The sequence below is a fragment of the Eublepharis macularius genome, chromosome 1 (genome assembly GCF_028583425.1).
Source record: "Eublepharis macularius isolate TG4126 chromosome 1, MPM_Emac_v1.0, whole genome shotgun sequence".
Taxonomy (NCBI): Eukaryota; Metazoa; Chordata; class Lepidosauria; order Squamata; family Eublepharidae; genus Eublepharis; species Eublepharis macularius.
In genome coordinates this window covers 224,771,539-224,784,006 of record NC_072790.1, presented here as the reverse complement: position 1 = coordinate 224,784,006, position 12,468 = coordinate 224,771,539, and the positions used below count along the sequence as shown (strand labels likewise).

At 45.5% G+C, this 12,468-nt stretch overlaps 1 protein-coding gene across 1 annotated transcript in view; it reads right to left on the bottom strand.

Annotated features, from left to right (window-relative positions):
• Nucleotides 1-12,468, bottom strand: part of CAD (carbamoyl-phosphate synthetase 2, aspartate transcarbamylase, and dihydroorotase) — a 52,332-nt gene that overhangs the window by 34,346 nt on the left and 5,518 nt on the right. The window contains 10 exon segments of the mRNA XM_054989360.1: nucleotides 196-417; nucleotides 1,029-1,262; nucleotides 1,978-2,109; nucleotides 3,345-3,487; nucleotides 3,691-3,803; nucleotides 4,220-4,405; nucleotides 4,578-4,749; nucleotides 8,526-8,667; nucleotides 9,824-9,966; nucleotides 11,285-11,414. Coding sequence (XP_054845335.1) covers nucleotides 196-417; nucleotides 1,029-1,262; nucleotides 1,978-2,109; nucleotides 3,345-3,487; nucleotides 3,691-3,803; nucleotides 4,220-4,405; nucleotides 4,578-4,749; nucleotides 8,526-8,667; nucleotides 9,824-9,966; nucleotides 11,285-11,414 — 1,617 coding nt within the window.

Here is a 12,468-nt window from a genome sequence, read left to right as displayed (position 1 = left end):
CTTCTGCCCTTTTCTCTTTTTGAACTGCTGTGGAAGAATGAAGGCCAGGCTGCAAACTACAGACCAAGGAATTTGTGGACCCAATCAATCCCTCCACACTCAGAGTGATTCAGTTTGGTCTCTGGGCGGTCTGACTTATTTTTTGATACCCTCAGATATACCCTGCCCTCACTCCCAAATCCACAAGGCCCTTACCGTGATGCAGTTGTCATAGGCATCTCGAACCACTTCATACTCTATCTCTTTCCATCCTTTGAGCGATTTGTCCACCAGCACCTGTGAGGTGTGGGCGAAGGCCTGGCTCACAAGAGCCGTCAGTTCCTCTCTGCCATTGGCGAAGCCAGAGCCCAGCCCACCCAGCGCATAGGCCGAACGCATGAGCACTGGGTAGCCGAGCCGTTCAGCCGCTGCTTGAGCCTGAGGATATGGGAGAGGGAAAGATGGCTCTATTGTCATGGCAACTGGCAAAGGAAAAAGAAGCATTTAGGAATAGTCTCCAGGGATTCAGCACATGAGAATACGCCACCAACATCGAGGTGTCCAGAGGCTTTAGCAGACAAATTCAGGTAGATTCTAAGCCATCATCACTGCGCCATCCAGGATCCACTGTTCCACAAAGAAAGCCAGAAAACCCTTCCTAGCTATTGTGCAGGGAATGATGCCTTAACAGTGGTTCAGCCTCCCAGAACTAGCCACAAAATCTATGCTGGAAGCCTTTTCTCCTAATCCCAGTAATGGAGGGGCAGTTTGTGATTGCTAAAAGAGGAAAAGGCATTCTGTATATGCTCTGAGGCACTCTTTACTAAGCCTTGGCCGAAATGAGCCCATAAGAATATAAGAGCAGTCCCATTGGATCAGAACAATGATCTATCTAGTCCAGCATCCTGTTTCATGGAACTGAGATCCCTTCCCTGAACTTCAATCATCATGGTGCAATCTTCACTCTGTACAGTAGTTAGTCATGAAGGTCAGAACATTATAGATGCTTCAAGGAAAGCTCCATTGTCAAAGCAAGGTGATCCTCATACCTGTTCAACGGAGCAGGCAGCTTCGCTGGGTGCCACATGTTCTCCAATCTCCTCCATCTTCTCCACAAAGACCTTGCGGTCCTCAGTCATCTCAATGGAGGCCACAGGGGTGCCCAGGACACGGACATGGTACCGTTCCAGCACGCCAGCCTTGGTCAGTTCTACACCACAGTTCAGTGCAGTCTGTCCTCCAAAGGTCAGCAGGATACCATCTGGACGCTCATTCTTTATCACCTATCCACGGGGGGAAAAGCTACTGTGGCAGAGGGGAAGGCCAAGGAAGTTCCTCCGCATACCATTCCCATCACGCTCCATTACTGCACCCCACAAGGGCAGGTGAAATACAATGCCCAGTTGCACCCTGGAACGTTAATTGGGCATGAGTTCACTCCTGAACACCGCTGATGGAGATGACCTAGTTTTTCATCTTAGCGCTGGTAATCAACATGCAGAAGAGAAAGTGGAGATGAACGCATGAAGGGGCCTTATACTGAGTCAGACCATTGGTCTTTCAATGTCAGTAGCTTTCCAGGTCCCAAGCAGAGGCCTTTCACATCACCCATTCACTTCTTAATCCTTCTAAGGGGATTGAACCTGGAATCTTCTGCATGAAAATCAGATACTCTATCAATGAACCACAGCCCTCGACCCAAGTTTCCCTTCTCTAGTTTCCGGTTCGCAAATGATTCAAGCTGGCTAAAAAAGTAGCCAGACTGAGCTGGGTCAGCTGAGATATCAATAAGACAGTTTGCCAAGCGAGGGACAAACAACAGATCTAACTTCTAGCTCTGCAAGGATGGAGCAGAAACCCAAGTGATAAAAGCCGAAGCTCAGAGAGTCTGAGTCACTCTTCCAGAGAGGGTGTTTTCAGGCTCCCCTTCATCATGAGACAGAATTTTGACAGGCCTGGCACAGCCCATGCATTAGATGATATGGAAGCTCATCTCACCTGGGTGACATAGTCAGGGGTGATGGGCAAGAAGTAGACCTTGTCAGCCAGGCCCTTGGAGGTCTGCACCGTGGCAATGTTGGGGTTGATCAGCACAGTCTGGATACTTTCTTCCTTCAGGGCTTTGATAGCCTGGTAAGGAGAGACATACGATTTTAATAATCCCTCATTTTATTGTCACAACTACCCTGTGAGGTAGGCTAGGAGGGCAGCAAGTGCCTGATCCAAGATCTCCCTCACCTCATAAATTTAATGTCTGAGTAGTACAAAGTAGTATTTTGTACTACTTTGAACCTAGATTTCTCCAGTTCTGGTTTGATAGTCTGACTGCTATACCACACTATCAATAGAAACATCTAGAAAACAGATCAAAGAGTTATAAAACAATCACTTCCCCAAAATGTAGAGTCTTGCAGTAAGTCCAGGCTATTGAAGCTTCAGTTAGTCAAGTACTTTCCCAGAGAAGAATCTTTATTATCATCTCGAGAACTTGACAACATAGCAGATTCCACAACCCGAGAGCATGTTGAGAAAATTCCTTTTGCACTTATTTTATTTTATATTTTATTTATTAGATTTATATCCATAAGTGGGCTCAGCGTGGGTCGCAGTATCATAAATATAAGAATCCATAAAACGATAATAAAATATTATACAGAATAAAAACAATAAACACAATCCACCAGAACCTCCAAGATGTGGCTCTCAATCCACAATTTCAGTCACAAACTTGCTGTGGGGCAGGTACGGTAGATTTGATTAAGATGGTAGAAGGCTGCTTCCACACACGTTGGATAATCCACTTTCAATACTCTTTAGTGAACATTTGGAACTGCTTTTCCAGGGCTGATTCCGCACACGTTGGATAATGCACTTTCAATACACTTTATCAATCATTTGAGGTGGATTTTTTGTTCTGCACACAAAAAAATCCATTCCAAATGATCTATAAAGAGGATTGGAAGTGCATTATCCAACGTGTACGGAATCACTCCATGTGTGGAACAAAAAATCCACTTCCAAAGGATTGCTAAAGTGCATTGAAAGTGCATTATTCAATGTGTGTGGAAATGGCTGAAGTGGGGCAGATCAGGCGAGAGACCAGCAAGATAGTCCGCCAACTCCTCAACCACAATCAGAATCATAGGCCTGGCGGAATATCTCCATTTTGCAGGCATGGCAGAACGTCTGGCTTCAGACGGAAGTCTGAAGAGGACATTCCAAGTTCTCCTTGGAAAGCTCCCTACTGACTTTCCACTTTTGCACCTCCTCTGCTTCTCCTGCTGTCCCTCATAACATTCATCCACCCATCATCACATCAGGCCCAATTCCCTTCAGACCTTCCACATTCTCAAATTTACACTCACCTGGGAGCCAGAGTAGTCAAACTCACCCGCCTGCCCTATCGAAAGGCCCCCAGAGCCCAGAATTAACACCTTACGGGGCCGGGACACATCGCTGGCAAGCGGGGCTTCTGCAGATCGCAGGTAGTTCTGCAGCCTCTCATGCACTAGATAGAGACAAAAGCCACTACCAGTTACCTAGGGAATTTGGCCACCTTTCTCCTTGCAAAGACCCCAAAGCCATGCAAGCCAGCCATGCAAACCTCAGAGAGGAAACAAGGGGCAGAATCTTCAGTTCTGATACAGCATAAGAGCAAAATCAGGCTTTCCATAGATTCCCCCAAATCCAGCCCTGCCCTAGAGCTCCCACCTGTCTTGGAATTCTGCCCTCCAGCAACCAGGTCACGCACGGTCTCCAGGAAGACATCAAAAAGACACTCAAGGTCCATTGGGCCAGCATTGTGCTCTGGGTGGAACTGAACACTAGGAGGAGCAAAAGCAGGGAAATGTGCAGTCAGAAAACACAGCTGTAGCCCCAAGTAATAATAATAATAACAACAACAACTGCGCTTTTATATTGCTCTTCTAGACAGGTCAGTGCCTCGCTCAGAGAACTGAAAAAGGTCAGTGTTATTATTATCCCTCCAATGCAGCTGGAGCTGAGAGGAGTGGCTTACCCAAGGCCACCAACTGAGCTCACGGCAGTAATGGGATTTGAACCAGCAGTGCTGATTTGCAGCCCAACCACTTAACCACTATACTACAGTAGCTCACATGACACACTACTGCACCCAATGCGTCATCATCTAAGTTGCCCCACGTCCCTTCCTGAGACAGCAACCACCCACAGAGACAATGCCCTTCCCCGTCATGATGCCTCCCTCAGGGGCTGCTCTCACCTGAAGAAGGGCTTTGAATCATGCACAAGGCCCTCATTAGAGCGGTCGTTGGCATTTGTGAAGAGAGGTGACCAGCCAGCCGGCAAGCTAGCAGGGTCCACTGCAAAGCCATGGTTCTGGGAGGTGATAAAACAGCGCTGAGAGCCCTCGTAAAGGCATGGTTGGTTGTGTCCACGGTTCCCATACCTGAGGAGAAAATTACAAGAACAAAACAAGCTTGGCTTCTGGGAGCGATTAGAGAGGCTGCCCCCAAAGAGAAACCACAACTAATGTTGTGGTGAAGAGACAGGGTCTATCAGCATCTCTCAAAAAAGCCCTACTGGGGATTCCACTCTGTTCCCCAAACACACACACTTACTTCATCTTGTAGGTCTTAGCCCCAATGGCCAATGCTAGCAGCTGATGGCCCAAGCAGATGCCAAAGACAGGCTTAGGGGTCTGCAGTTCCAAAACATGGCGCAGGTTGGCAACAGTAGCTTGGCATAACACTGGGTCCCCGGGCCCATTGCTGATAAAAAGCCCATCAAATTCTGGAAGGATAAAGAGAAAACTGGATAAGGCTGTGGACATCTCGCACAAAAGGCCTGGAACTAGTTACATGCTAAGATGCAAGCCACTAAACTGAAGCATGATCCAGATAAAACAGAGGTTATTTCTAGTGAGGCGGTTTTAACGATCCAAGATGCAGGTGTTTTCAGCCTGTACTGGATGGGGTTGCATTCCCATTTAGGGAGCAGGTTTGCAGCTTTAGGGTGGTTTGGGATTCATCTTTATTTGTAGAGATCCAAGAGGAATCTGTAAGTTGAAGCATCATTCACCCAATTCAATTGCTCTGCCAGCTGCAGGACAGTTTTAGGTAGCCGTGTTCGTCTGCAGCAGGACAGCAGGATTTGAGTCCAATGGCACCTTAGAGACCTACAAGATTTTCAGGGTATCAGCTTTTGAGAATCAGAGTTCCCTTGTTCAGACACTGGCTGCACTCTCTTGGATAAGGATGGCCTTGCCAAACAGATTAGTAAACTTGGAATGTCAACATTACATTACAGTAACACAATTATAGGAGAAGCTAACTTTGGAAAATGTTTGGAAACTTCCACAGACAAAATAAGATGGCAAGGTTACTGACAGAGACCCACCACATACATCGTATTACACAGATGTTGAAAGGTTTGCATCAGTTACCAGTTTGTTTCTAGGGCCAATTTGAAATGTTGGCTTTGCCTTATAAAACCCCCTCGGCAACCTGGGACCAGGATCTCTCAAGAATGAGGTCCCTTCTGATTTATTAATTAAAATACTTTTGCCGCTCTCACCATCCACAGAGACTCAAGATAGAACTAGTACAATGTACAAGAACATAGAAATCAACAGTTAACAGTTCCTCTTTTCAAAGCTACCAGTAGCAAATCACAAACTTGCTTCCAAAAGCCCTTTTAAACAAAACGCCTTTGCAAAGCCTCCAAAACCAGACAAGTGGAGACCTCCTGACCTCCTCAGAGAGTCCATTTCAGGGTGTTACTGCTACTGGGCTCAGGCTGGGCAGAGCTGATGGATTTGAGAGGGCACCCCCAGCAGAGAGCTCGGTGTGGATCTAAACTGGCACACAGGTTCAAAAAAGGAGGGATGGTGCTTCAAATATGTGGGTCCCAGGCAGTGTAAGACTGGTACCAATTCAACAGAGTGCCTTTCAGGCTCAGTTCAGTTGCAAGATGAAAGTTAGTGCTCTTCTGTGTCGAAGAGATCAAACAACATCAAAAGAGATGAATTTCCCTTAGCTCTGTCAGTTCAAACCTCATCAACAACACCAACATCTTAGTTTTAAACATACACCGAAGGGGTATGAACTTTACACACCTGAGAGGGAAAGAGATTTTGGAGTTGTAGGGGACAGCTTGATGAAAATTTTGACTCAGTGTGCAACAGCAGTGAAAGCAAGGTTATTAAGAAAGGAGATGAAAATACAGTGTCTAATATTGTAATGCCCTTAAATGGTATATCCTCATCTAAAACATCAACTACAGTTCTGATCATCATATTTCAGAGAATAAATTATCTGGATGAAGGTGTGAAGGGATTGCTCATTAAATTTGCAGATGACACCAAACTAGGAGTAGCAGCAAACACTCCCTTGAAGACAGGGATACAATTCAACAAGATCTGAACACACTGGGAAAGTGGGAAGATTTGAGTAAGATGCAATTTAACATAAGTAAGCGTCAGGTTCTCCACCTGAGTAACAAAAATGCAAAGCATGCATACTGGATGAGGGATACAGTTCTGGGTAGCAGTGTGTGTAAACAAGATCTTGGAATATGGGTGGATAGGAAGGTAAATATGAGCACTCAGCTCGATGCAGCAACCAAAAAGGAAAACTCAGTCTTGGGGTGTCTTAACAAAGGCATAACACCCAAATCACAGGATATCATTATCCTACAATATACTGCGTTGGCCAGGCTCCACCTGGAGTATTCTGTACAGTTATGGAGGCCTCACTTCAAAAAGAATGTGCACAAATTGGAATAAGTGCAGAGGAGAGCAACCAGGAAGATCAGGGGCCTGGAGACTAAGCCCTACAAGGAAAGACTGAGGGACCTGGGAATGTTCAGTTCAGAGAAGAAGAGGCTAAGGGGAGACATGATTGCTCTCTTTAAGTATTTAAGAGGCTGTCACTTAAAGGAGGGAAGGAAACTGTTCCTCTTGGCAACAGAGAACAGGACTTGAAACAATGGGTTTAAACTATAGGAGGGAAGGTACCGGCTGGACATTAGGGAAAACTTGTTCATGTTAAGAGTAATTTAGCAGTGGAATTGGCTGCCTAGGGAAATGGTAGGCTCCCTCTCATTGGCAGTCTTCAAGGAGTGGCTGGATGCTTGTTGGGGATGCTTTAGACTGTTCCTGCACAGGGCAGAGGGTTCGACTAAATGGTCTGTAAGGACCCTTCCAACTGTATGATTCTATAATGCAGAAGTGAAAAAAGTGCAGAAGAGGGCAATCAAGATGATTAAGGAATTGAAGCACCTTTCCTAAGAGGAAAAGCTGGGACATTTCAGTTTAGAAAAAAGGACAACAAAGGGAGAGGGGGATATGTTGTTTATAAGTTTATGCTCACAATGAATAAAGTGGATAGAGCTTTGTTTCCCTGCTCTATAATACTAGAACTTAGGGGCACCCAAAGAAGTAAGATTCAGGATGGACAAAAGGAAGTACTACTTAACTCAATAAGTGAATAAATTGTGATAGATCAAGATGGGTAGCCATGTTAGTCTGTCTGTAGCAGTAGAAAAGAGCAAGAGTCCAGTAGCACCTATAAGACTAACAACATTTGTGGCAGGGTATGGGTTTTCGTGAGTCAAAGCTCACTTCTTCTAAAAGGTGGGTCCCACATATTAGAATAAATTGTGGAATTCATGGCCAATGGACATGGTGATAACCCTGAGAATAAACGGGAATTAGGCACGTGAAAGATGGTCCATTAGTGGCAACTAGCTGTAATGACTAAAGGGAACCTCCAAGTCCACAGACAATGAACTTCTCAATTATCTATGCTAGGAGGAAACATCAGGGAAAGGTCTTGGCCTCTATGCCTTATTTATTGGCCCTATAGGGCAACTGACTGGCCACTGTATGAAGCAGCATGCTATCTGATCCAGAAGGGTTCTCCTTATGTTAAATTAAACAGAGTTGGTCTATCAGAGCAACTCAAGAGGTTTCTCTCCCAAAAACCAGGCCTGAAGCTTGACTGAAACAGGCCAAGAGCAGATGAGTTGTCCATGAAGATGTTCCAGCACCCCTCTCTCAATCCATTTGCTGAAGAACAGCACATTTGACATGAGTCTGTCATTTTTGTCAAGGGAGACGTTTTCCAACATAGGCAGAAATATGGCCTCTCTCAGGAACTTTGGAAAACTATAGTATTAGGCAACAGGACCATTACTTTATTCCCCACAAGACTTAACTAGCCACATGCACCGGCACTGCTACTTTTTAGGTGGCAAGTTAAGAACTCGGAGCGGGGAGAGTTTTTCTTTGATTTGCTACTTTTCTTTTAACAACTAGATATAATCTTTATATTATTGGATAGTGGTTTTAAATTTTTGTATTAATATTATTTTAATTTTAAAGTAAACATCTCAATATCAAAACCAGAAAAGTGGGGTAGAATTATTTCAAATAAATCTGTCTGCGAGGGCAGACCATCATGGGGAACTTCAATGGCAATACAAAGCTTTCATGACCCCATCCTAAGACATCCCATTGACTCCAAAATAGGAAAGGGCTCTGCAAGCTTTTCCCCTCTGCTACTCACCTGCACTGTCCAGTGGGTGATCCCAAGGCACTACAGTCACAGCTGCACCACGTTGACACAAACACCGGATCTGGTTGTACTTCAAGCCACAGTCCACAGCTGTGATTCGCACTGAACCACCAGAATTGAATACCTGGGGTGCCTGTTATATCACGGGGGAAATGGAGGAGAGCTCAGGCACCAATGAACTCCAGTGAACACATCATGTGACTTCCTGACACTGCTGAGACAGCACTCTTGGAAGTCTGAGAAAGAGTGACAGATGCCACTACAAAATGGTGGCCACAGGAGGAGGGCCAATCACAAAACTTCCAAGGTTCTACAAAAAGTTGTGAGGTTCCAACTATATTAATATTCTCACCTAATAAAAATTTTCTAAATACAAAAAAAAATAAAAAGTTGGGAGGTTCCAAAGTATGCTGCTGAGACAGAGGCAGCTGCTTCTGAATGGGTGCTCCCTTTAAAACAAAGATCTCCAGAGATCTTCTGAGGCAGAGAAAAGCAGGGATTGGCTTTTTGCTTAGTGAAGATGCACGGTTTGATTTCAGTTTCCAAAGATAGAGGGCTTGCTCCCTGAACAGGCACAGGGAGAAGTTTACAAGCCTAGAGGGATATCTGGGGTGGGGGGAGCTGTGGGCCCGCAACTATACTGCACTTGCCACAGATGAACCCAGCACTATGCTAGCAACTCCACTGTTTAGGGGTGACCTGAAAGTCCCTGCTATTTTTTCCTGTTCTATTCAAGATGATTTAGACTTTAATTGCAGGACTCAAGAAGCAAAAGGGCATCAAGAAACACGTTGGGGCCTGGTGTGTGTGTGTGTGTGTGGTGGGCAACTTCTGCAGGGGAGGGCAATTTTGAGGGAAGGACTCAGTAGCCTATTCTGCCTCACAATCTGAATCCCTCACAGGTAGTGAAATTTCATAAGAGGTCAGGTGCCACTAGACTCCTGTTTTATGGCAGTCACTAAGGAGCACATACTTCCAGCAGAATAATCCAGGAGGGAGGGGCTGAGGGAAAAGAATGTGTTCCCAGAAGATCGGCTCACAGGACAGATTGACAGTGACCTTTGCCCTTCCAGAACAGAGCCAGCACTATAAATCCAAGGGGAGGAATCTCTCATATTCAGCTTTAAATAGCAGACAACTTTTACCTTGACTGAAGTTTGGTCAAGATTACTATCTGGCTAGATAAAGCTGCTTTTTGGGCCAGACACTCAGTATCTCACATGTTAACTATTTTACAGGCCACAATGCCCGGATTCCCTTGGCCCCCAAACTCCCTGCCCGACACACACCTTCAATGAGACTTCCTTCACCAGGTGCCTCTTGTTTGGATCCTCAAAGGGCAGGCTCTGGTTATGGATGCCATCTGGTACCAATTTGCCCAGCAATGTCCCCTTTTCCCGAATCCTCTTAGTCAGTGCTCGTGTGTCCACTCCTGTGGGTGTAAAAATAAAAGAGATGGATGGTCTTTAAATCTTCCTACACTCCCTGAGAGAAATAACCCCACTAAAGCCATGTTGAAGCAACCACAGAATATGCTCACAAACCAAGGGGAAAAGAGACAGCCGTTTAACCAAGTGGTAACTTACTCTGGGGGTTGCCTGTAATCAATTTACCATCTTCATGTTCTGCCACGTGGTGAAGAGCACCAAATACACTTCTTGGCTGAACATTACCAATAGCAGGCTGCCACCAACATAACACGTGCACATTGCGGCCAATCCATTACAGTTTCTTACTACCAGCCACCTAAAGTATTTATCATATCTAATCACCATGAATAAACTTCATGAGGATTTTTTAAAATAAAACTTTATCCTATCCTATGACTTTGTTGTGTGAGTCTATAAAGTGCTGTCAAGTTGCAGCCAACTTATGGCGACCCCACAGAGTTTTCAACCCAAGAGACAAATCAAGGTGTTTTGCCACTGCCTGCCTCTGTGTTGCAAACCTTGACTTTCTTGGTGGTCTCCCATACAAATACCGTTCAGGGCCGACCCTACTTAACTTCAGAGAGCTGATGTTGACCAGCAACCATGGACACCAACAGAAGGGTGTGAGCAGTGGAGAGGCAGACTTCAGGGGAGAAAGAGAAGCCTTTCTTGGCAACTGAACGGGGACAGGGAGGAAGTGGATGGGGGTTGAAGAAAGCAGAGCAAGTGAGAGGGGAAGCAGAGGCAAAGGCAGAGAAGATGAGAAGGGGGCACTGCGAGGGTGGGGGAAAGCTGGAGGACCTGAAAAGAGCTAGTGGGGGAACGCAGGAGTCAGAAAGAGGGAGGAGCAGGGCCAATGCTGGAGAATATGGGATTTCCTCTCCCCTGCAAATCATTTGTGCCTCGTTAATTTATATATTTATTATTAAGATGCTACCTTGTTTTTACCTGCACTCCCAATAAACCTGTGAGGCAGGTTATCAATGCTCCCATTTTACCTACTGGAAAACTGAGGCAGAGGGATGGCCACAAGGGCTTTCTGTAAGTCAACAGCTGACTACTAGCCCTCCTGGGTTCACTTTCAATATCCAAACCCGTGGAAACGCAAGCCCTAACAACTCTTCATTTAGGTTTGCTGCCCAGACGCCCAGCAGCCGAGAGAGAGAGGGGGCTCAAAAATTACTGCGTCCCAGTCATGTCTCCTGCTAGATTTCCACACTGCCCCCATCACCCCATTCTCAAACAACTGTTAATACAGCCCCTACCAGAGTAACCCTCCCTTCGGGCCCAGCATAAGCCCTTTTACGGGTCACTTCTTACCTTCCAGGCCAGGAATTCCATTCTCCTGTAGCCACTGGTCAAGCGAGCGTGTGGCACTCCAGTGGCTGGAGCTGCGAGAGCACTCGCCCACAATCAGCGCGGCCACATGGATGCGACTGGACTCAAACCACTGCAGGAGAAAAGGAATGGGGTGCTCTAGTATCCTGGCACCACTGGAGAGACATGCTTCTAAACGGGGAACTGAAGCGATCAGCCCACTGGCAGCTATGGTATGCCCCCTCCAGTGAAAAAGACCCTCCCCTTTTGGAATATGTATGTGCAGAATCACCATTTCTCAAGAACAACACTGATTAAGATTTAGAAACATCATCAGTTCTGGGTGGATTTGCACTCCTTATCTAAAGATCATATTTTCAGTTTGGGGTACTGAATCACAGAGAAGGCCAGAACTGCTTTTTATCAGCATAGGCTGGTTTGCCAGCACTGGCCATTCCTGGAGAGAGTGCATCTGATCACAGTTACCTATCTCTTGGAAGTGTCCAGACTAAACTTCTGTAACATGCTATATGGCTGATTAATCTCCAGAAAAAGCAGAGACGGTCCTAATGGGAACCCATAGGTGGACCATTCATCGTCACTGGCTGCCGATTTTATTTCAATGCCAAGTGCTGGTTCTCATCTTTAAAGCTTTGAACAGCCCAAGGCAAGGGTTCCTTAAGTCTACCTCTATGCATACGTACCTGCCCGTGAGAGATCAGCTACTGGTACCACTGTGCTTGCCCATGCTAACAAAGATGAGACTGAGGACTTAAGCAACATTGCTTTTTCAGCTGGTGCGCCCAGACTGGAATTCTCTGCCCCAAGAAGTCTGCCTAACCCTTTCCTTCAGCATTCTGTTAAGACTTTTTTACCTCTGAAGACATTCAGAGGTAAGGAAGTCTGATCTGCTGATACGTTTTTAAATTGCTGCTATTGGTTGCTGTTGCTCTTTCAATTTGCCTGTTGTTTTTATAATGTTTTATTAGTTATTTCAGACAGTGAGTTTGTAAATTTTTAGTGTCTATATTTTACGGTTGCATATTAAGAGAACTAACCTGCCTTTCTCTGATTTAGATTTTTTTACAGTAAAAAAGCCAGATATAAATAACCTAAATAGGATCAATAAGCTGTCCTAGAATATCATCCCTCCAAGAGCATCCTCGGTTCTCTACAATATATGACCT